The sequence below is a fragment of the Myotis myotis genome, unplaced genomic scaffold, assembly GCF_014108235.1.
Source record: "Myotis myotis isolate mMyoMyo1 unplaced genomic scaffold, mMyoMyo1.p scaffold_m19_p_20, whole genome shotgun sequence".
Classification (NCBI taxonomy): Eukaryota; Metazoa; Chordata; class Mammalia; order Chiroptera; family Vespertilionidae; genus Myotis; species Myotis myotis.
Genome location: NW_023416325.1, coordinates 20,095,947 through 20,119,008, shown reverse-complemented (window position 1 = coordinate 20,119,008; position 23,062 = coordinate 20,095,947). Strand labels below are relative to the sequence as shown.

Here is a 23,062-nt window from a genome sequence, read left to right as displayed (position 1 = left end):
CCACGCCCCGCCCCCCGCGCCGGCCCCGCCCCCGCGTTCCCCTCAGCCCCCCCATTTGTCCCGCCCGCGCCCCACGCCCACCCCCTGCAGACCCCGCCCCCAGCTCCGGCCCCGCCCCTCAGACCCCGCCCCGGCCCCGCAGGCCCCGCCCCCAGCGCCGGCCCCGCCCTCCCGCCCGGCGCCACGTGACGGGAAGCAGCTGATGGGCTCTCCGGGCGGCGGCGGGCTCGGCGGGGCCGGGGCGGGAGCGGGGGCCGGAGGAGCCGGGGCGGGGGCCGGGGCGGGGGCCGGGGCGGGGGCGGCGGCATGAGGGCCGGCGGCCCGGGGGGCTGAGGCGCCGCCTGCCGCGGCCGCGCGTCCTCCATGGAGGCCGGAGGTGAGTGGGGCCCCTGGGGCGCCGGGCTGGGGCGGGGGCGGGCGCGGCCCGGAGGGGACGCGGGGGCGCCGCCGGGGCCGTGCGCGGGCTGCGGGGGCGCGGGGCGCGGGGGGCGGCGGCGCCCAGCTTTGTTTCACTTTCGCTGTCAGCGCCGCCGCCGCGTCCCCCGCCGCCGGCAGGACCGGAGGACGGGCCTCGCGCGGCGCGGACCCCCAGCCCGGGGAGTAGGGGTCCCGGGTGGGACGCGGGGTGATGCCCGAGGGGGTGGGTGCCGGGTGCCGGGTGCCGCACGCGCAGGTCGGGAGGGGGAGTCGCGCTGCTCCTGACGAACGCTGCGGTCGGGGGCCCCCCGGCCCCCCAAGTGTCAGTTTTACATTCACAAAACGGATAGAAAAATTCCTGCCTCCGTAGGCGCTTCCCAAACTTGCCTCCTCTTGAAAATGGGATCTGGGGCCCTTATTTAAAAAACAAAAGTAAATGTACATAAATATATGTAACACACATAAAACACATATGTAACATTTATATCCCCAGCCTTTCCCAGTGCAGAGGGATTCGCAGGGCGGGGCGGGGCCGGGGTGCGGGGCCCCGGCGTGTGTGCGGCGGGTTGAGTTTCGGGGGGCCCTTGCCGGCGGCTGTCACCGAGGCCAGTGTGGACTCGGGGTGTAGTGGCCGCCCCCGAGCCGCCCGCGAGCTGTCACCTCCGTGGGGAGGAGAGTGCCCTTGTGCAAAGGCAAAACCTCAGGACGTGCCCCTTGTCCTCCCAAACACCTTGCCCCGAAAACCCACCCGTGTAGAAGCGGGGTGTGTGTGCGGGGGGTTTATGGTGGGAGACCTCACTCTCTCGTGAACCCCCTGCTGACGGCAGCTCCCAGAGCAGCCATGCTAAGCCGGGGTCAAGGCCTGGGGCCCGGCACGTGTTCCAGAAGCTCCCTGTGCTCCCCTCCCGGAGTCCAGCTTCCTCCGCCCTGGATTGTGGACGCCGGTCCCCGCTTGTCTGGCGGGGCAGGGCTGCGGGTGGGAGGTTGAAGTCCCAGGCTGTTCCCGGGGGTGGTGTAACTTTTTAATTCGGGAAGTGACAGTTCTTTGTTTGCTGGAGCCAGGCGTTCAGTGGAAGGTGTAGAGGCACCTCCGGGCCTTCCCATCTAGATCAGGGCTTTCTTTTCAGTGCCTGTTCCGCACAGGACTCTCTCTAAATGGCCCCGACTGAATCGTCTGTGAGTCTTTTTATAGCTTCCGCTGTCATTTTCATTGACCCCTTAATCGTTAAATCTGAAAGCGATCTGTAGCGAGCTTCTCTTTTTAGCACGAATCTTGTTTCCAGTTCAGGGTTTTTTCCTAGTGACGAACCACTGTGTTTCGGGGTGTGGGCAGAGCTGTTGAGAGCTGCCAAGCTACTGTGAAAGAAAAATAGCCTGAGCGTTTTACATTCTTTTAAACTGAACCAAGCCTATTGTCACGGGGTCACAATGGACAAGAGTGGGTATCTTCAGAGCAGTGGTTGGAGTTCGTTTATTCATTCAGCAAGTATTTGTGGAGTAGCTGCTGTGTGCTAGCACTGGCCAGTAGAAATGAAACGTGAGCCACATACGTAATTTAAAATGTTCCGGTAGCTGCATAAGAAAAGTGAAACAGGTGAAATTAATTTTAAAACTATATCTTTGTCAGTCCAACATGTCGAAAACATCATTTCGATATGTACTCATGATTACTAATATATTTTAGGCCTTCTTTTGGTATTAAGTCTGCAAGATGAGATGTATATTATATGCATAATCTTAATTTGGACTCACCACATTTTCATTGGTCAGTAGCCACGTGTGGCTAGTGGTTACTGTATTGGACAGCACAGCCCAATAGCCATGAACAGATAAGTTTGGGCTGGGGATGGGGAAGAGATGGACAATAAATACATAAAAATGACAAGTGCCATCAAGAAAAGATAGATGAGTGATAGTTATAAAGAAAATGTAATGGAGTGAGAGGAAAGTGACTGGGCCACTTTATTTATTTGTTTATTTTTTAAAATATATTTTTATTGATTTTGGAGAGGAAGGGAAAGAGGGAGAGGGAGAGAGAGAGAGAAAGAGAAACATCAATGATGAGAATCATTGATCAGCTGCCTCCTGCGCACCCCATACTGGGGATCGAGCCCGCACCTCGGGCATGTGCCCTTACAGCGAATTGAACCAAGACCTCCTTGGTCCATAGGTCGACACTCAACCACTGAGCCACACCAGCCAGCCTAACTGGGCCACTTTAGATTGTGAAGCCAGGAAGGCTTCTGCGAAGGCGACATCAGCACCAGCCCTGAAGGGTGAGATGGGACAGCCAGGCAAAGATCTGGGGCCCGCCAGGCAGCGTTTCCCAGGCCGATGGACCATCTAAAGCAGTGGTTCTCAACCTTCTGGCCCTTTCAATACAGTTCCTCATGCTGTGACCCAACCATAAAATTATTTTCGTTGCTACTTCATAACTGTCATGTTGCTACTGTTATGAATCGTCATGTAAATATCTGATATGCAGGATGGTCTTAGGCGACCCCTGTGAAAGGGTTGTTTGACCGCCAAAGGGGTGGCGACCCACAGGTTGAGAAACGCTGATAATGTACTGATCCTGAGGCAGGACCAATCACCTTGATTTCTGCTGCCTGGAGTCATAGCTTCCATCTCCATGTTAAGGCAAATCTCCTTTCACAGACAGGGCCCATCATGAATATCTTTCCATTCAGCCTGTGTGTCCACACACATCCCAGTGTTTAATTAGAAAACCCTGATCTTTTTCACCAAGAAGGGCCATGGCAGGTGCAGTCTCAGATGAAGCTGGATCCCCATGGCTCTGCTTGTGTAAGCTCTGCACTAATTGCGGCTTTCTTTCCCAGCAGCCAATTTTAGTTGGGGCCCAGACTCTCCCTTCAGAATTTCCTTCGTTCTAGAAATGAAGAAGAGACAGGAGTCACTGGGTTCTTTCTTCTTTTAGCTCCTGGATTCCTGAGCCTGAAATAGCAAGAGATTAAATCCCCAAATCACAGAAATAGAGTGTGAAATCTGGGAATAGCTCATGTTTAGAAGCATTTCATGTGAAATGTTTGGCACAGGCATCATAATAGTTTAAGGGGCGTCATTTTATTTATATATAAGGAAGGTATATCATGTATATTTATTCAACAAATATTTACTGACTGCCTGTTCTCTGCCAGGAACTCTGCTAGGAACTGGGGGTAAACATACAAGGTCCTTGCTCCCGTGGAGTTGATGTCCTAGTTGGGGAAGATAGTTAATAATCAAATTAGTGATTGTGCTGTAAAGAAAAGTGAGAAGCCTTAGCCAGTTTGGCTCAGTGGATAGAGCATCGGCCTGTGGACAAGGGCCCCAGGTTCGATTCCGGTCAAGGGCACATGCCCGGGTTGTGGGCTCGACCCCCAGTAGGGGGCGTGCAAGAGGCAGACAATCAATGATTCTCTCTCATCATTGATGTTTCTAAAAAAAGAAAAGTGAGCCCTAACCAGTTTGGTTCAGTGGATAGAGCATCAGCCTGCGGACTCAAGGGTCCCAGGTTCGATTCCGGTCAAGGGCATGTACCTGGGTTGCGGGCACATCCCCAGTAGGGAGTGTGCAGGAGGCAGCTGATCAATGTTTCTCTCTCATTGATGTTTCTGTCTATCCCTCTCCCTTCCTCTCTGTAAAAAATTAATAAAATAAATTTTTTTTAAAAAAGAAAGAAAAGTGAGAAGTTGAAGTTGTGAAAGAGATTGACTTGGGGGTCAGAGAAGGGCTCTCTGAGGAGCTACCATTTAAGCTGAGACCTGAATGAAGAGAAGGCACCAGCCCCAGAGGCATTCCTGGGGATGAGAATAGCTGGTGCAAAGGTCCTGGGGTTGGAACTAATGGAGCACAGTGAAGGGTGAGAGAAGGCTAGTTAGTATGCTAGAGCCAGGAGCAAGAAGAGAAATAGAAGCCCAGGTGGGAGACAAGGCAGGGGCCAGTTTCTGCAGGACTCTGAGGGCAGGATGAGGAGTTTGTATTTTAGTCTAAGAGTGATTGAAGCGGATTACTTTGGAAGGTGAGAATGGATGGTAGGGGCCAGAGTAGGAGCTAGGAGAGCAGTTGGAAGGCTGCTGAGAGAGAGAGGATGATGTTGCATAGATTAGAATAGTAGCCATGGAGATGAAGGGAAGTCAGGTTTGCCAAGTCTCTTGGAAAAAGATTTGATAGCACTTGCTAAGCAGCGGTTCTCAACCTGTGGGTCGCAACCCCTTTGGAGGTCGAACGACTCTTTAAAAGGGTCGCCTAAGACCATCCTGCATATCAGATATTTACATTACGATTCATAACAGTAGCAAAATTACAGTTATGAAGTAGTAACGAAAATAATTTTATGGTTGGGTCACAACATGAGGAGCTGTATTTAAAGGGCCAGAAGGTTGAGAACCACTGTGCTAATGGATTTGGATTGGGAGGTGAAGAAAAGAGAAAAGTCAAGGATGACCCCTTTTCATATTATGTAGAGCCTCCTTGGTGTCCCAGAGGATGGCTAGTGTGCATGGGGAGGAAGTGAACCATGTGTAAATATAGTCTGGATGGAGTCATGAAATTTGTCATTGTCTGTGTCATTTAGTATTGTGTACATACAGGGTCTCAGCCTCGGCACTACTGACATTTTGGGCCAGAAAATGCTTCATGTGGGGGCTGACCTCTGGATTGTAGGATGCTTAGCAGCACCCACGGCCTCCACCCCTTACATAGCAGTAGCACCACCCCCAGTTATGGCAACAAAAGTGTCTCCAGACATTGCCATGTGTGCCCAGGGGGCAAAATTACCCCCTGTTGAGAACCACTGGGCTACATGTAGAAGGCATTAACAGATTAGGGCTGTGTCACCATATGGAAATATCTGGAAGGAGCTGTTGCAGGATTACTGCATAACTTTAAGAGATCTGTTTTGGATTTAAAATATACAGTAAAATATTCTTGTCATGTAAACATTCGCATCCAGAGGAATATGCTTCTACAGAAAAATAATGATATAAATGAAAGGATCACGTGCACAAACACCTATTTCTAGGAGGAATTACCGGGGCCTGTACAAACACCAGTGTAGACTTAATATTTTAAAACCTAGATTTACATATAGAACCTCAGGGAATGAATATAAAGGAAACTTCCTTAAATGGCAAAGCCACCAAAGGCTTGATATAATTATATGCACTTATATGTGCATCTTTACCATCTGTTTCATTGAATCCAAGATATGGATCATATTGGCCTATGTATCACTGAGAAAAAAAATACTGCCTGTGTAACCATGAAACGTCATCACTTGTGAGACATATCCTGAGATCATGGAGGTCAAAATGTGAGAAGACATCAAGATGTGTGTGTCCTAGGAGATATGAACTATGGGGTGCTTAAGTTAGTTTCTATCTGGTAACGGCTATAAAAGGGTCAAAGTCTCGGAACTGTTAAAGTGGAACATACACACCAGGAAGTGACCTCATGCAGGAGGGAAGCCAGTTATTATATTAGTATGTGTCACCATTACACATCATTGTGGTCAGAAAATCAATTTCGAGGGCCTTTAACTTACGAGCTTCACCGGCCATGGAGACCTTCCAGTGGAGGAGGAAATGAAACCAGGGCCTGCCCTTCCTGTCGCTGGAGAAGCACCTTCCCAGCATTTAACTCCTCACAAGGTGCTGTCCTAGGCCCGACAGACCCAAAGATTAAATCATTTTGCTGTTTCTGAACAAAGATGCTTACATTCTGCAGGCGGGGGAGGCGCAGAGGGAAATTGGCTATTACAGGAGAGAATGAAATAAGCAGAGGAATAAGTATTTCTACTCTGATAGTGTGAGATCAGGGTATGCTTCCCAGTTGCTAATCTAGGTGGGATTCTCCAAAGCAGAAAAGGAGTCCAGCTGTGACATGAGCTACTCCGGGCATGACTCTGGCCTAAGCAAGTGAAGCAGGGCAAGTGCTGAACATTTGATGATGGGGGGGGGAGGGGCGCGGAGGGGGGCGTGAGTTTCAGATAACTCTTTTCTCCCAGGAGCGGGCTCTTTTGAGGAGAATTTAAATACATTTGAAAGCCTCCCAATCTGCACCATCTAACAGCCTTGCCTGGGCTAGTCCTGATCTGGTCCTCTCCTTTCTTCCTCTTCAGGCATTCATAGGAAAATGAGGCCTCTGGTCACTGGGTGTACCCTTCCAAAGGTTACTGAGTCATGGGTAACCAGCAGAGGGGAGTGCCAGAGCTGAGTAACCGCGGTGGAATGTGGCCTTTGGCTACTGTTACTGCCCCAGGTCACTTAAGTGGCAGTTCCCTCCCAGAATCCCACCCGTGCCATGGCGAGACCGTGGCTTTTCGGGTCTGAGTCAGGGCGGCAAGGAGGGAAGTGAGTGCTGGTTTGAAGCATGCTGTCTCCTGTCCCAGAGGAACCGCTGCTGCTGGCCGAACTCAAGCCCGGGCGCCCCCACCAGTTCGATTGGAAGTCGAGCTGTGAAACCTGGAGTGTCGCCTTCTCCCCAGATGGCTCCTGGTTTGCTTGGTCGCAAGGACACTGCATTGTCAAGCTGATCCCCTGGCCGCTGGAGGAGCAGTTGTAAGTACTCTGGCCTCCCAAGGCACGAGGGAGTCCTCACGCGCCGAGGAACGAGAGCGCTTATTCAAACTACTACCTGCTCTTGGGTCTTGCGGCCCGAGAACAGGAGAGGGAAACGGCGGGACAGTTCAGGAATCCGTCACCGGACTCACAGAGCCCCACGGGCAGGACGTGGGAAAATTAATTCCATCGAGATTACGTTAGCCCCAAGTTTTTAAAAACAGATTCATTGAGATATAATTTACCCGCCATACAATTTGCCCATTTAAAGTGTATCACCATGACTAATCTTAGAACATTTTCATTACTAATAAAAGAAACCTACATCCCTAAGCCAGCACCCTCCAAACCCCTCTACTCGCCAGCCCTGAATAGCCACTAATCTACTTTCTGTTTTATAGATTGCCTATTCTGAACATTTCATATCAATCAGATAATACGTAGACTTTTTTGACTGGCTTCATTCACTTAATGTTTTCAGTTATTTATGTTGATGCATGTATCAGTACTTTATTTCCTTTCATTGCCAAATATTCCAGTGTATGGAGACAACCACATTTTGTTTATACATTTATCAATCGGTGGACATTTGGGTTGTTTTCACCTTTGACTGTTACAAAGAATGCTGCTGTGAACATCTCTGTACAAGTCTTTGTGTGGGCATGTTGTTACCAGAAAGGGGACCTGGCCCTTGGTGGTTCTTGGTGCAGGAAAAATTTCACAACACGAGCCCGGATGACTATGAGGGAACATTTATTAAAGCTGGGGTCGCAAAACAAGACAGGACCCGGCATTGCGGAAGCAGCAGGAGAGCCGAGGCTGGGCTCCTTAGCTCTCTGGGAAGTCAGCGAGAAGGGCGCCTGGGGAACAGGTTCAGGGGACTAGCCTTTGACGACTGAGCTGCCACTGCCCATTGCTTCCCAGGCGCAAGTCTTGGTCCTTTGGGGTGTAGGAGATGCATGCTCATGGGGGAGAAGAAGGGGAAGGGAATGGCAGGGGCTGCTCCCTAGACCAGCGGTTGCCAACTTTTCGGACCTCACGGACCACCGGTTGGCCCACTGCTCCAAAGGTTTCCTTAAACCAGCGGTTGCCAACCCCTTCGGACCTCACAGACCACCAGTGGTCTGGGGACCACCGGTTGGCGACCACTGCTCTAGACCCAGAGCACGCTCTGGGTCCTTTGTCTTGAGGCTTTATCTCAAAGGCGGGAAGGTCTCAGGGGAGAGTCTCCGCAGAATATTCATCAGTCTTCTAGGTGTGCCCATCCAGGTTCCTGGTCTTTACTGATTGGTCAGTGTTAGGGCTGGGAGTTGTCAGTCATCGTGGCTGGTCCTGGTGTTGCCCACCTGGTTTTGCTGCTTTTCTTGGTCTGGAGGCTGGAATACAGCTGAGGCCTAGATGTTATTTCTAGGAAGGCGACCTCCTGTATCTACTGTAAATTGCTTTGCGAGTTTGTTCAGCTAACTGCCTCAGTTTCCCTATTCCATTTGTCCTGGCTTACTGGCCTGTCTGAATATGATTTCATGTGTTTTCTGTGTTTAACCGTTTGAGGAACTATCAGACTTTTTCAAAGTGGCTCTACTGTTTTACAATCCCACCAGCAATGTGTGAGTTTAAGAAATGTTCACATCCTCCCAACACTTGCTATTGTCGGTCTTAGTGATTGTAGCCCAGCCGACCTGGATGGTATGAAGTGGCCTCTTACTGTGGTTCTGATTTGCATTTCCTTGATGGGCACTGATGTTGAGCACCTTTCCATGTGCTTATTGGCCCTTCGTGTATCTGCTTTGGAGAATTGTCTACTCAGATCCTTTGCCCATTTTAAAATAGGGTGTTGTCTTTTCATTATCTACCACGTTTAGTTTCTGATATTTTTCTTTCTTTGGGCTGGACAGGTTCAGCGTCTGAAAGCTCTGAGCCCCCAGTCAGTGGCCCAGCATTTGCATTTTTCATTTGTCCCACGGTAACTCTGTCTGCATTTATGTTTTCAGCCAACATTTGTTGCAAATCTTCTTTGCCTAAAACTGAGCCAGGGGCGAGAATCCTAAATTAATCAAACACACAGCCTGTGCCCTTGAGGCTTTCATTTGTTTTGCTTTAGGCATTTTTTAGAAGTTGTATATTAGATTTAAGTTTTTTAGAAGTTTAGTCTGAAATGTGTTGCCTTGATAATAGGTAAAGCTGATGAGAGTTTGCTGAGATAGGTACTCTGTACACTGTTGGGGTTGAGGGGTAAATTTGTGCACTTTCTGGAAGGAAGTCTGTTTGACAATAGGCATCAAAGACCTTAAAAATGTCCTAACAGTGATTTAGGAATCTCAGAAACAGGCTCATCTATTTATATGCACTGATTTTCATCATGAAATTAATTATATAGTTAAAAATCAGAAACAGTTACATATTGGGTGATGAGACAATGGTTAAGGACATTATGGCATCTATATATATATATATATATATATATATATATATATATATATACACACACACACACCCTAATATGCAAATAGACCGAACGGCGGACCAACCAACCGGTCGGTATGATGTGCGCTGACCACCAGGGGGCACACTCAGAACATGGCAGATGTCGGCAGCAGGTGGCAGAGTGGGGAACATGGCAGACATCAGCCATGGCGGGATGGTGGAGCAGGTGAGCGGGGGCACCAGACCAAGGCGGGCGCCAATCACTGTCATCGGGGCAAGCCTTTGGTGGTTACTGAAAATTCTTTGCTCCCCCACACCGCGGTCCGCCTGGTGCTTGCACCTGCTGCTGGCGCCCGCCTGCTCACACCCGCTGCCAGCAACGGCCCTGCTCTCACCCACTGCTGGCGCCCGATGCAGGTCCCAATCACTCCACGCCGTCAGTGGGTGCAAGTGGTGGCTGCCAGCCCCGATCGCCCCTCAGGGCTTCTCCATCTCCCCCTGCTCCTGAGGGGTGATCAGGACAGTAGCCGCTGCTCGCACCCACTGACAGTGCCAGCCCTGCTTGTGCCGGCCCTGCTCGCACCGGCTGCTGGCATTGGCCCCAATGGCTCCATGCCATCAGCGGGCGTGAGCGAGGCTGGCGCCCTCAGCGTGTAGGAGCAGCGGTGGTGGTAGCAGGCCTGCCAGCAGACAGGGGACTGGGGGCCGCGGCAGGAGGGGCCGGGCGGGGGCACAGAGGATGGGCCAAGACCCGCCCCTGTGCCCACCGCAGCCTCGCAGCCCACAGTTCCTTTCAAGGTGCATGAATTCGTGCACTGGGTCCCTAGTTTTTATATATTTTAGCAGCTGTCAAAAATTGTGTGTATTTTTAAATAAATCTTTATTGTTGAAAGTATTACATATGTCCTTTTTTCCCCCCATTGCCCTCTTCCACCCTCCTCTCCCCCAAGCCTTTACCACCCTATTGTCTGTGTCTATGGGTTATGCATATACACATATGAGTTCATTGATTTATCTCTTTCTCCCTCCACCCTCCCCTGCCTTCCCTCTGAGGTTTGAGCCTGTTCGATGTTTTTATGTTTCTGGCTCTATTTGTGTTCATCAGTTTATGTTGTTCATTAGATTCCACATATGAGTGAGATCATGTGACACTTATCTTTCTCCATCCATGCTGTTGCAAATGATGAGTTCTTTCTTTTTTACAGCTGCATAGTATTCCATTGTGTAGATGTACCACCATTTTTTAGTTCACTCATCTGCTGATGAGCACTTGGGCTGTTTCCAGATCTTAGCTATGGTAAATTGTGCTGCTATGAACATAGGGGTGCATATATCCATTCTGGTGGGTGTTTCTGGTTTCTTGGGGTATATTCCTAGAAGTGGGATCACTGGGTCAAATGGGAGTTCCATTTGTAATTTGCTTAGGAAACTCCATACTGTTCTCCACAGTGGCTGCACCAGTCTGCATTCCCACCAGCAGTGCACAGGGTTTCCTTTTCTCCACATCCTCGCCAACACTTGCCATTCGTTGATTTGTTGATGATAGCCATTTTAACAGGTATAAGGTGGTACCTCATTGTCATTTTGATTTGCATCTCTCAGATGGTCAGTGACTTTGAGCACTTTTTCATGTCTCTTGGCCTTCTGTATGTCCATTTTGGAGAAGTGTCTATTTAGGTCCTTTGCCCATTTTTTAATTGGATTGTTTATTTTCCTTTTGTAAAGTTGTATGAGTTCCCTGTGGATTTTGGAGGTTAACCCAAATATGTTCTCCCATGGGGTGGGCACTCTTGTTATTTTATTGATGATTTCTTTTGTTGTGCAGAGGCTCTTTATTTGGATGTAGTCCCATTTGTTTATTTTCTCCTTAATTTCCATTGTCCTAGGAGATGTATCTGTAAACATATTGCTACAAGAGATGGCTGAGATTTGGCTGCCAATGGTTTCTTCTAGGATTTTTATGGCTTCATGTCTTACATTTAAGTCTTTTATCCATTTTAAGTTTATTTTGGTGTATGGTGTAAGTTGGTGGTCTAATTTCAGTTTTTTGCATATATCTGTCCAATTTTCCCAACACCATTTATTGAGGAGACTATCTTGACTCCTTTGTCAAATATTAATTGAGCATAATGACTTGGGTCAATTGCTGGGTTCTCTGTTCTGTTCCATTGGTCTATATATCTGTTCTTATGCCAGTACCAGGCTGTTTTGAGTTAGGTAGCTTTGTAGTATAACTTGAAATCTGGTATTGTGATTCCTCCAACTTTGTTTTTCTTTCTTAAGATTGCTGCAGCTATTCGGGGTCTTTTTTGATTGCATATAAATTTTTGGAATTTGTTCTAGCTCTGTGAAATATGCTCTTGGTATTTTAATAGGGATTGCCTTGAATCTGTAAATTGTCTTGGGTAATATGGACATTTTTTTAATCTTTCTTTTTTTTATATTTTATTGATTTTTTACAGAGAGGAAGGGAGAGGGATAGAGAGTTAGAAACATCGATGAGAGAGAAACATTGATCAGCTGTCTCCTGCACACCCCCCACTGGGGATGTGCCCGCAACCAAGGTACATGCCCTTGACCGGAATCGAACCCGGGACCCTTGAGTCCGCAGGTGACGCTCTGTCCACTGAACCAAACCGGTTAGGGCAATATGGACATTTTAATGATGTTGATTCTACCAATCCATGAACATGGTATATTCTTCCACTTGCGTATGTATATCTTCCTCTATTTCCTTTTTCAACGTCTTGTAGTTTTCCGTGTGTGTGTGTGTGTGTGTGTGTGTGTGTGTGTGTGTGTGTTGTTGTGTTGTTTTTTTTAGTCGTGATTTTCGGTTCCTTCTGTAGTCAGTTAAATAATGCCAAGGTCATTTATTGTTACTGTTTTTTAAGTATATTTTTTATTGATTTCAGAGAGAGAAAGGGAGAGGGAAACAGATTGAAACGTCAATAATGAGAGAGAATCATTGATCGGCTGCCTCCTGCACGCCCTCTACTGGGGATGGAGCCCACAAACCAGGCATGTGCCCTTGATCAGAATTGAACCTGGGACTCTTCAGTCCGCAGGCTCTATCCATTGAGCCAGACTGGATAGGGCCATTCATTGTTTATTGATCCACTCACTCTAAGTACAGGGGACTAAACTGCACATCCAGAATTAAGTCTGATATAAATCTATAGTCTGAAAAAGGTTTTAAAAGCATAAAATGACCCTGGCCAGGTGGCTCAGTTGGCTGGAACGTTGTTCTGTACACCAAAAAAATTGTGGGTGATTCCTGGTCAGGGCACATACCTAGATTGCAGGTTTGGTCCCTAGTTGGGTGCAACCAATCGATGTTTCTCTCTCTCTCTCTCTCAGTTCCTTTCTCTAAAATCAGTAAACATATCCTCAGATGAAGATTTTTTAAAAAGCATAAAATGAAATATGTTTTTTTTCCTAAAAGTGATTTTTGTACTTAAATATGTACAGTATTATAGGTAAATATAGTCTTCCCATCTTAACTATTAATAGCCTCACTTCCAAATTTTCCCCACATTTCTGTTATTTTTATAATTCAAAATAATTTTTAAGTCCTTTAAAAAAGGGGGAGTCTGGGGCATTTATGATCTTCTTAGGATTGTTACACCTTTTTAAAAAATATTTTATTGATTTCAGAGAGGAAGGGAGGAGGGGGAGAGAGATATAAGAACATCAATGATGAGAGAGAATCATTGATAGGCTGCCTCCTGCACGCCCCCTACTGGGGATTGAGCCCACAACCTGGGCATGTGCTCTGACGGGAATTGAACCTTGATTTCCTGGCTCTTAGGTCAAGTTCAACCACTGAACCACGCTGGGCTGGCCCAGGATTGTTACACATTTTAAAATGTCATGTGTGCTTTTGATATGGAGCAAGTAATTGATACTAACCAAATAGTTGTAATACTTTTAGAAATAAACTTTTTTAGAAACTTTAATTTCAGTGAAGTTAAGTTCTCCCAATGAACCTACCTTTCCCCTAGTTACCCCTTTTCAAGCTGCACCTCCCCACCTCCCATGTAGCTCATCCCTTGATTCACTGACAAACTCAGAAGTCCAGGGGATCTGTTGAGCAGTAAGCTAGGATACCCAAGACTTACTTATGTTCTGGTTCCACATCTGCCCCTGATTTGGGGACCACAGGAAAGTCAATTCTACCCCTAAGGTGGAGATTTTAGTATCTTTTTAGAGAAATTAAACGTATGATATTAAAATGATTTAACATATTAATGTGCTTTAATTTCTTTGCAATAAAGTAGCTATAAAAGTATCCCTTAATTCAAATACAGAAATTAGGATTTTATAAAAAATAAAACAAATATAACTTTGGAGGGTCACGCTGTCCTGTGAAGTTTTTCCATAGCCTGCCTTTTACGTGCTTTTTCCCTGGATGGCAAACTCAGGCTCCTGCGCCAGGGCCAGGCAGGTCTGCGATGTGTGTGGGGCCATGTGTGGGTTGGGCAGGCCCAATCTAAAAGATACTCATTATCACCTCCACATGTTTTGTCAGAATAACAAAATCTCAGACTATATTGGGCCATTTAGACCAGGGGTCAGCAATTTTTTTCTGTAAAGGCCCAGATAGTAAATAGTTTCGGTTTTGTAGGCCGTATGTCTGTCAGCGGCACTCAGCTAGGCTGTTACAGCATCCAACACCCGTAGAAAACAGGTGAGCACCTGAGCGTGGTGGTATTCCCCTAAAACTTTATTTATGAAATCAGGCTGCTGGCCTAGGCAGAGCTTGCCGACCTCTGATTTAGATTAATAGAGCTTGAGAGCCAGAGGAGGCTACATTGCTTCCATCCCTCCTAGCTTTATAGGTGAGCTTGGTTAAATGTTTTTAGTCTGTTTCAACCACACAACTGACAAACATGTGATTTCCTTCCTTTTGGGGACAAATGTAGTACCTAAAAAGGTCTCGCTACATATTTGTGATCTAGGATTTCTCATGGAACTCAGTTCCAGCTTTGTCATCTCCATTTCCCCTAGTTTGATATACCCCAGGGTGTGGTCAGGGTCACAGAGGAAAGTAGGACCTCATGCTCGCACTGATAAGTGCATCGCCGGCAGGAAACGTCAGGTGTTCTGGCTGAGCCGCCGGCTGTCTAACTGCTCATGCCTTTGAGATACTGGCTGCCAGGCGAGTGGTGGAGGGCCCAGTAGTTAGGGACCGAGGGTTAAAGTAGAAAGTTAAAGGAAGAGGGTCCAGTTGCTCAGTGCACCCCTGAGTGGTTCTGCGGGTTCTTTCTCTCTGGACTATCCTGCTGGTTGGAAGTAAATGAAAGAGCCTTATTAATTGGTTGGAACATAGCGCGCGAAGGCAGAAATCAGTGTGTACCAAGCCGAGTGTGGGCAGGAAAAGGGTATATTCCCTGCTGCTTGGGAGTTTTCTAAGCTAGAGATGGGAGGCTCCTCAGGCAGGGGAGCTGCGGACGGCTAGCGAGGCGCTCAGTTCTGTCCTAGCTGCAGACCTGCCGCGTGCTTGCTTCCCCGGGGAAACGCTGAGTGCGCCTCTCCTTTCCCACACCCCCGGAGGACTTGCTCCCACAGGCAGGCCCCCGTCGCAGGGCTGTCCCAGATGGGATGAGCCAAGGCCAGGGAAGCCTCTGTTACACGAATTCGAAAAAGAAAAGTCACACCAGAATTCACCGAAGCCCAGCTTGTTGCCAGGACTTTCAAGTCTTAGATACCCAGGATGAAAAGGGGGTTTACTTGGTGACAGCTTCGTACTCATTAAGAACTCTCTACCTCCCCAGCATCCCCAAAGGGTTTGAAGCCAAAAGCCGAAGCAGCAAAAATGATACAAAAGGGCGAGGCAGCCCGAAGGAGAAGACTCTGGACTGTGGGCAGATTGTGTGGGGTTTGGCCTTCAGCCCGTGGCCTTCCCCACCCAGCAGGAAGCTCTGGGCACGCCACCATCCCCCAGGGCCAGACGCCTCCTGCCTGATCCTCGCTACGGGGCTCAACGATGGTCAGATCAAGATCTGGGAGGTGCAGACAGGTAGGTCGTTTCTGGCTGGACCTTATGGTCCTGGAGGCTCACGTGCATGTCCTCATCGGGGGCTTGAAGGGCCCCAGCCCCCGAGTCAGCTGAGGGGTGCAGCTGTGACGGGCAGACCAGGTGCCATCTCTCCCACTGACTGAGTGCTCCTGCTGCCCCCCTAGGGCTCCTGCTTTTGAATCTTTCCGGCCACCAAGATGTTGTGAGAGATCTGAGCTTCACACCCAGCGGCAGTTTGATTTTGGTCTCTGCGTCTCGGGACAAGACTCTGCGCATCTGGGACCTGAATAAGCATGGTATGGAGGCGATGAACTCCCGGGGACTCCTAAAATACTATGTTTGCTCCTTTCCCTGCTTTACCTGTGCCATTTTTACCCAGAGCAGTGTTTCTCCATCTTTTTTTCTATTCTTGTTTCTTTAGGAGCCTTTTCTGACAATTTTTTCTTAATCACTCCCCCTCATCCCTTGAAGATTTTAATTCTGTAGATCTGTCTGTTGATTGAATACCTATTTATACACTGTAAGGAAAAAACTGAGATTTTTTTAAACCAATAGAACCAGTTTTTGCCACTGTTGCTCTCACCCTTATTGAAAATGCGGTGATGGAGAATACCTTTCCCACGTGGCATCGCTGACATTTAGGGCTGCATAATTCTTGGTTACGGGCTCTACCCTGTAGGTGCCAGCAGCACCCTCTGCAGTCTGATAACCACAGTGTGTGCAGACATTGCCCGTGTCCACGCGGAGGGCAGTCTCCCCAGTGAGAACCGCTGATTTAGAGGAAGTCATCCTCCCGGGCACTTCCTGTTAGAAGTAAAGTTTCTTTGTGAAGTAGAGTCGAGGTCTAGAAGAATTCTCTCAGGCTCGAGGGGGTCGGCTTTTATGCAGTTCTGCCTTGAACAGAATTAGAGAGGAGCAGCCCAGTGAAGAATTCCACACGTCTCTGGTGTTGATCCTCGAACTGGAAGGTGACACAGGGAAGGGGAATTCGTTAACAGGTCATTCCTCTCCCACCTGGGTGGGCACGCGGAGGCTGGAGGGAGGTGGGAAGAGGAAATGGTGATGCGGGCAGTTCATGAAGAGACACACTCATCCCTGATGATGCAAAGGTACTGCACTCTTGCCGGAGCCATGGCTGTTCTTTAAACCGTGAGAGGGGCCTGTCTGTTTCCCTCTTAGAAACAAGTCCAGTAATTTGTCCAAACAGCTGAGGAAGAGGTGCATGTAGTTTCCTCACCTGAGGGCCCCTCGTCACTAAGAGACCTCTGTCCAGTTCCTCCCGTTACGGTGGGGCTCGTAGTCATACCATCCAAGCGAGGCCTGCTGACGGAGGCTTATTCAGAGGCAGTGCCACCGTGGAAGGCAGGTTCTGGAAGTGGCTTTGAAAATCACTTGGTGGTTGGGAAGCTGCAGGTGACAGAGTGGGCAGAATCACTAGACCAATTATTAGGGCTTTTCAAAGAGGAGGGGAATAAGGCAGTGTTCCCAGATATTGGGCCCTGCCCTACCTGACATGCCTTAATTTATTCAACACTCACGACGACCTCAGGGCAGGTGTACTGTTCTTCTTTGATAGCTGGAGAAACCATGACTGACTCTTAAAAATTTATATTTATCCACACATACCCATAAACTTATAAATAACCATATATATTCTTAAAATAAAAAATATATATTTTAAAGAATAAAATAGCATATATATATATTTTTTTTTATATTATATATATATATATATATATATATATACTTATTTTGTTTTATTTTTTTCCTGCCCTGGTTGGGGCTTTTCAGTGGTTAGAGCCTCGGTCCAAGTACTGGAGGGTCTTAGGTTTGATTCCTGGTCAAGGTCACATACTTGGGTGTCGGTTTGCTCTCTGCCCCCGATTGGGGGTCGGGGCGCATGTGAGAGGCAACCAGTCCATGTGACTCTCTCACATCAATGTTTCTCTCTCCCCCCATCTTTCCCTTCCACTCTCTCTGAAAAGCAATGGAAAAAATATCCTCAGGTGAGGATTAACAAAACAAAAATATTTTTAAAGTTTTTTCCCTTTTATTTTAGCTTGATTCCCGCCCACGCCAGCCTTGCCATCTTTCTGATTCTCCCTTCGGTTGAATTCCTCCATAATCCCCTGTAATCTTGTGTAGCCCATGCTAAGAGTCTTCCATATTTCTTTCCATATTTTGCTTACACTTGTATGACCCTATTTGGACAATCATACTCTTACATTTATGGGTTTTGGAGTCATTATGTTTCACAAGAATGCAATCATAGTCTTCATATTTTTTTCCTGAATCTTGTTTTTTTCATTGAAGATACTCCATGGGAAATCTAGATTCTTAATTTAATATGAATTAACAGGGTGGATCCACCTGTTACACTCTCTATTCACTCATTTCCCTATGGATGGGCATTTTGTTTTTTTTAAAAAACTGAAACCTGGAGAGGTTGGTGAGTGATTCAGGATTGTGTGCTAAGTGGACAATGGAGCCAGAGTTCAAGCCCAAGTTCGCCTGACTCCAGAACACGTGGCCCTAGTAACTGCACCATTGCTCATCCAGACACCTGGGGGGGGGGGGGGGGAGTGGACCTTGTGGCGAGAGGGAAACCATTACAGAGAGAAGTGAAGATACACACTCTCAAATTCGGAAGGATGCTTCTAAGTATAATGGAGGTGGTTGGGGGACTGGAGAAGAATGTTTTTTGCTATCAAAGGGATCTATCGAACCTGATCTGTCTACACCGTTTATCCTGATGATCCTGTGGAATTTGGTGAAACAGTGGGCAGTGATTTCCCTTGGGTGTTAGAATATCATATTAACAGATTTCAGGTATTTAAATGGCAGGTTTTGTCATACTGCTTTCTCTGCATTAAAAAGTAGGCGGTGGCACTCAGTTGCTAGAGAACTGGGTGGGTGACCCATCACTGCCCTCAGTCTTCCTGCTTCGTGGCTTGAGACCGCTCACTGTCTGCCCCTTTGTCTGCCAGGTAAACAGATTCAGGTGTTGTCGGGCCATCTGCAGTGGGTTTACTGCTGCTCCATCTCCCCGGACTGCAGCATGCTTTGCTCTGCAGCTGGAGAGAAGTCGGTAAGTCTCACACATCAGGTGTTATTTCCTCTGTTGTGTTGGTTCGGCAAGCCCTGGAGGTGTTGTAGCCGCCTTGTGTGTGAGAGGGTAAGTAAGCCAAGCATCTCAAACCCTGCCTCCTGCATCCCTCCCTTTTGATTTGCACTTCGACATGAGCCAAAAGAGGAGGTTAAGTTTACGTAGATCGCTACCTTCATTGGAGGCCTGTTTGTCTTGACAAATGGGAAAGGGGTGCTTTTTAAATTTCTTTTCCCCGTAGAGAGTCTACGATTTCAAAAGTTGCAACCCATGTATGGATCCAGATTTCCTTTGAACCATCTAGTTTATAGCTACCTAATTAGGCTTTTCATTTCAGATCATAAAATGTACAGCTACTTATTGAACTTTGCCCTGACATCCTGTCTGTTATTTTTAAAGAAGTATTAGAAACCCAAGAATACTTTGGGAACAGTTTTGCATGGAGCTGTGTGCTGTGGCTGACTTGGGAAAGTTAAGAATGCACTGTTTGGTGCAGCCCAGGTGGTTAATCATTCATTGGAGGTTTGGAACTATGTGAAAGTGAGAGTTTTCTTAAAGGAAAGAAAATAAAAGCCTATTTGTAAGACTCTCAGGAATGTTGAAGGTGATGAGCTGTGTCCGAGGTGCAGGGTGGGGCAGAGTTCCATGGCTCTGAAGCACACGGGTGTAAAATGGCACGGCAGATTCGGGTGCTGGTAGCCCCGGAGTTCACTCTGACCCCTTTTTTGGTATTAAATGAAGGGACAAGCTAGCATGTGGCTTAGGTCTTCATCCACACATACTGCGTGTTGGCAAACAGCGCTCAGAAGCAGAACTCGGAAGCTTCTACTGACCCATGTTAGCTGGCAGTCTTCTTGAGGTTGGCCCCGTTTGCTCCTCCTTGAGCATGTCCATTGGTTAGGCACCGAGAGAATGCGGAACTGTACTTTATTTAAGCCTATGATACACTTTGGAAGAGCTGTAGAAAAAAGGGTGGGATGTGGCTTCCTCTGGCCGTGGGGCCTGAAGTGGGCACTGCTCACATTCTAAATAGTATGTGTCCGCCCCTAACCAGGCCCCTGTCGCTTTCCACAGGTCTTCCTCTGGAGCATGCGGTCCTACACGTTAATCCGGAAGCTAGAGGGCCACCAGAGCAGTGTTGTCTCTTGTGACTTCTCCCCTGACTCTGCCTTGCTTGTCACGGCTTCTTACGACACCAACGTGATCATGTGGGACCCTTACACTGGCGAGAGGCTGAGGTCACTCCAGTAAGGACCCGCATCCCTGCTTACGGCTTCCTTGTGGGGTGACTGATGAGAAACCTGTGTTGGATGAGACATGTCCCTTTTAGAGTCGGGGCATGGGAGGGGCACCCTGGGTTCAGTGCTTATTCTGAGGCTGGTGTACAGTAGTGCTTTCTTGTCAATTAAGTTCTCAAATTAGACCCAAGTGCCTTCAACCTTCCTGCTAAGTGAGACTTTACTTCTTTGGATTCAGCATTAAGAAACCTCAAAGTGACTCTTTTTTTCCATTTACTAATAACTGTAGTAACAAGTTCAGAACGATCCTTTTATCGAAACTGCTATTTCCATAATGAATTTTCATGTTTGCACAAATTTGGTCTATTTTTCTCCTTTATCTCTTGTTTTATGAAGCGAATAATAGGTAGTCCTATAATTATCATGTATCTGAGCCTAAAAAAGACTCAGTTTGTACCGTGGCGTTCAAGTGAGGGCTGACCTACTTTGCATAAGGAAACTAGCACAGGGAGTGTTAGCAACCTTCGGCCCCTCTGTAAGACACTGGGAGCCTTAGTAAATGCACTTTTCTCCAGTCTTCTTTTCTAGTCCGCAAGTCCCAAGGTTTTCCATATGGGGTACAAGATGCGTCCTGAGCCTTTTCATAGCCAGGTAGTTTGGCCTCCTGCCTGGGGGTGAAGGTGAAGGGTGAGGGGTGGCCATCACTCCTTACTGTCCTGTTTCTTTCTCCTCAGCCACGCCCAGCTCGAACCCCCCATGGATGACAGCGATGTCCACATTAGCTCCCTGAGATCTGTGTGCTTCTCTCCAGAAGGCTTGTACCTCGCCACTGTGGCGGATGACAGGTAACAAGAGGCTCTCTGTATGTGGCCACGGAGCAGGTGCTCGCACGTCACTGTGGCGTCTGGCCCCAGGTTTGCTAATGTGCAAACATGCTTTTCCTTCTCATCCAGACTCCTCAGGATCTGGGCTCTGGAACTGAAAACTCCAATTGCATTTGCTCCCATGACCAATGGTCTTTGCTGCACATTTTTCCCACACGGTGGAGTTATTGCCACAGGGTAAGTATCTGAGCTGAACAGATGGGCAGCCATTTCTGCTGCGTGTGCCATGGAGCTTTTTAAGGAAAGAAAGCATTTAGTTTTCCTGCCTGCAAGGAAGGCTTTAAGGAAATGCAAGATTACATAAAGCTCTAATATCCTATTCTGCCACTATAGGTTGTCACTTATTCTTAATATTTAATCCAAGTGTAATTGAAGAGTTACAATTCATGACAGCTCATGGAGCGAGCCCACGAGGACGCATCCATTAAGATGATGCAGAGCTTCTACGGAAACCCTTCCTGCAGAGACCACCTTTCAGGGGCCATCTATAACTCAGGAGGTGGCGTCCTTCCTCCTGTGGCCTCAGTGTGATTTAGAAAGGGCTGTGCTGGCAGAGAGCACTTGGTGTCAGAGGTGTCTGGAGTCTTACGATCCTCTTAGCAGCCTTAATTATTCAGCACCACAGCTTTTACATCCATTTCAGCAGCCAGGGTTACATTTCACTCTCCCGAGTCTCCTGCTAGTGCAAGTCGGAGTAGAGACATCAGTGTCCGTCACAATGGAAACAGTATTTCCAAGGTCTGTCTTAATGCATTGGTTTCCGTTTTGTTTCAGGACAAGGGATGGTCACGTCCAGTTCTGGACAGCTCCCCGGGTCCTGTCATCACTGAAGCACTTATGCCGGAAAGCCCTCCGAAGTTTCCTCACCACCTACCAAGTGCTGGCACTGCCAATCCCCAAGAAAATGAAAGAGTTCCTCACGTACAGGACTTTGTAAGCAGCGCTACACGATCTCGTGTGTTTTCTCTGTAGCAGATACAGCTCCCTGGCGAAGGAGTCGCTGGGATAATGGGCCAAACAGCTGGTCTTGGATGGACATAGTTTCTCTTTGGAATTGGGCACAGAATGTAGCAAAACCAGATTCCAGTGGACTCGTCATGGATCTTCTCCCCTCGACACGTCAGTCATAGAGGAGGGGACTCCACCTCCGTGGCCACAGCGCCTTATCTTCAATCTTCAGTCCACTTAGAAGCAAGTTTTGAATTCTAGTAGTTTTGGTTCAAAGTGCAGATAATGAGATTTTGGTAAGAAGAGTTACAGGCCTCGCGAGCCTCTGTAGCGCCGAGGGGTTTCAGCCCCCTCTGCTGGGAAGTGTGGCTCCTGCCTGGTCCCGGCCGTTTCAGATGCGGCAGCAGCGGCCTTGTTTCAGCTTCTCTCCTGTCAGAGTTGGTGTTGGCAAGTCTCTCCTTCCTTTAGCTTCTTTGAGCAGCGGGACAGTTTTCACGGAGCAGGCTCTGGTATTAGCTAAATTACAGGTGACGCAGGCTGTGCTCCTGACTAATACACTATAATTGGCTTTTTCTTTTTTTAAACAATGGTGTGCATGTGCAGATGACAAACTTATATGCCAGGTTACACAAGGATTTACTCCTAAACTGCATGACTGTTCAGATGGCTGAGTTGTTGGTTGTTTGCCTCTCATTAGCATATTTATTTGTATTTTCTCAACAGATGTTAAGGTACAACTGTGTTTTTCTTGATATCTAAAAAACATAGTACTTAAGTTGAACAGTTGTGAAGATGTCTCCTTAATTGTGTAAAGCATTGTGTTGTCATCACTTCAGCTGATACTCTCATGTACGAGGTCTGACTGCTGCTTCTCCTCATTGGACGTGTGAGCCAGTTTCAGCTCTACCCTACACAAATATAGGTCCTTAAAAGTCCTCTTCTCCTCCAGTGATGTGGTTATCTAATCAAGACACCTCATTCAAACATAACCTGCCTTTGGGAAATTTAATATATTTTAAATAATTTTAAAAGAAATGCAACATCTTATCTGGCTTTCTTACTAGGTGCTTTATGGAGGCCAGTGTAATATAAAACGTGTTGAAAAAGGAGAGAAATCTCTCCTCTACTGCCTTTGTCCTGAAGAAAACATTTCTTTTCAAGATGAGAGACTCATGGAAGGAAAAAGTTAAAAGCTTTTGGCTTTCCGTTTCATTCCTTCCATTAGGGGAAAAAAAGCACCTGTAAAACAAGTGAGTACAGCCGGACAGCTGGGAATGGAGTGGGCAGGTTTTTAATTGTGAGGTTATCTTGCAAAGTCGCGAACAGTGCAGTCTGGGAGCTCAGGCTCCTCGAGGCCCCCTTAGCCATTAGCTTCCAACGCTGCTGGCGTCCTTGGGGAGCGAGCCCCGTGTTGAGTGATGGAAAACCGTCTCTCCCTTGTGAAGAACAGCCCAGAGTTGCTTCTG

At 47.7% G+C, this 23,062-nt stretch overlaps 1 protein-coding gene across 2 annotated transcripts; it reads left to right on the top strand.

Moving 5' to 3' along the window:
- The first annotated feature begins 271 nt into the window (after positions 1 to 271).
- WSB2 (WD repeat and SOCS box containing 2) lies at positions 272 to 22,409 on the top strand. 2 transcript variants are annotated; one of them, XM_036353232.1, is made up of 9 exons: positions 272 to 376; positions 6,809 to 6,977; positions 15,176 to 15,420; positions 15,585 to 15,716; positions 18,408 to 18,508; positions 19,601 to 19,773; positions 20,499 to 20,609; positions 20,718 to 20,825; positions 21,423 to 22,409. In XM_036353232.1, the coding sequence occupies exons 1-9, from the start codon at positions 364 to 366 to the stop codon at positions 21,583 to 21,585; spliced, it is 1,215 nt and encodes a 404-aa protein (XP_036209125.1). In that variant the 5' UTR covers positions 272 to 363; the 3' UTR covers positions 21,586 to 22,409. The 2 variants fall into 2 exon arrangements, with proteins under 2 accessions (XP_036209125.1, XP_036209124.1); XM_036353231.1 differs by lacking the exon at positions 272 to 376 and having other exon boundaries at positions 6,775 to 6,977.
- Positions 22,410 to 23,062: the final 653 nt, after the last annotated feature.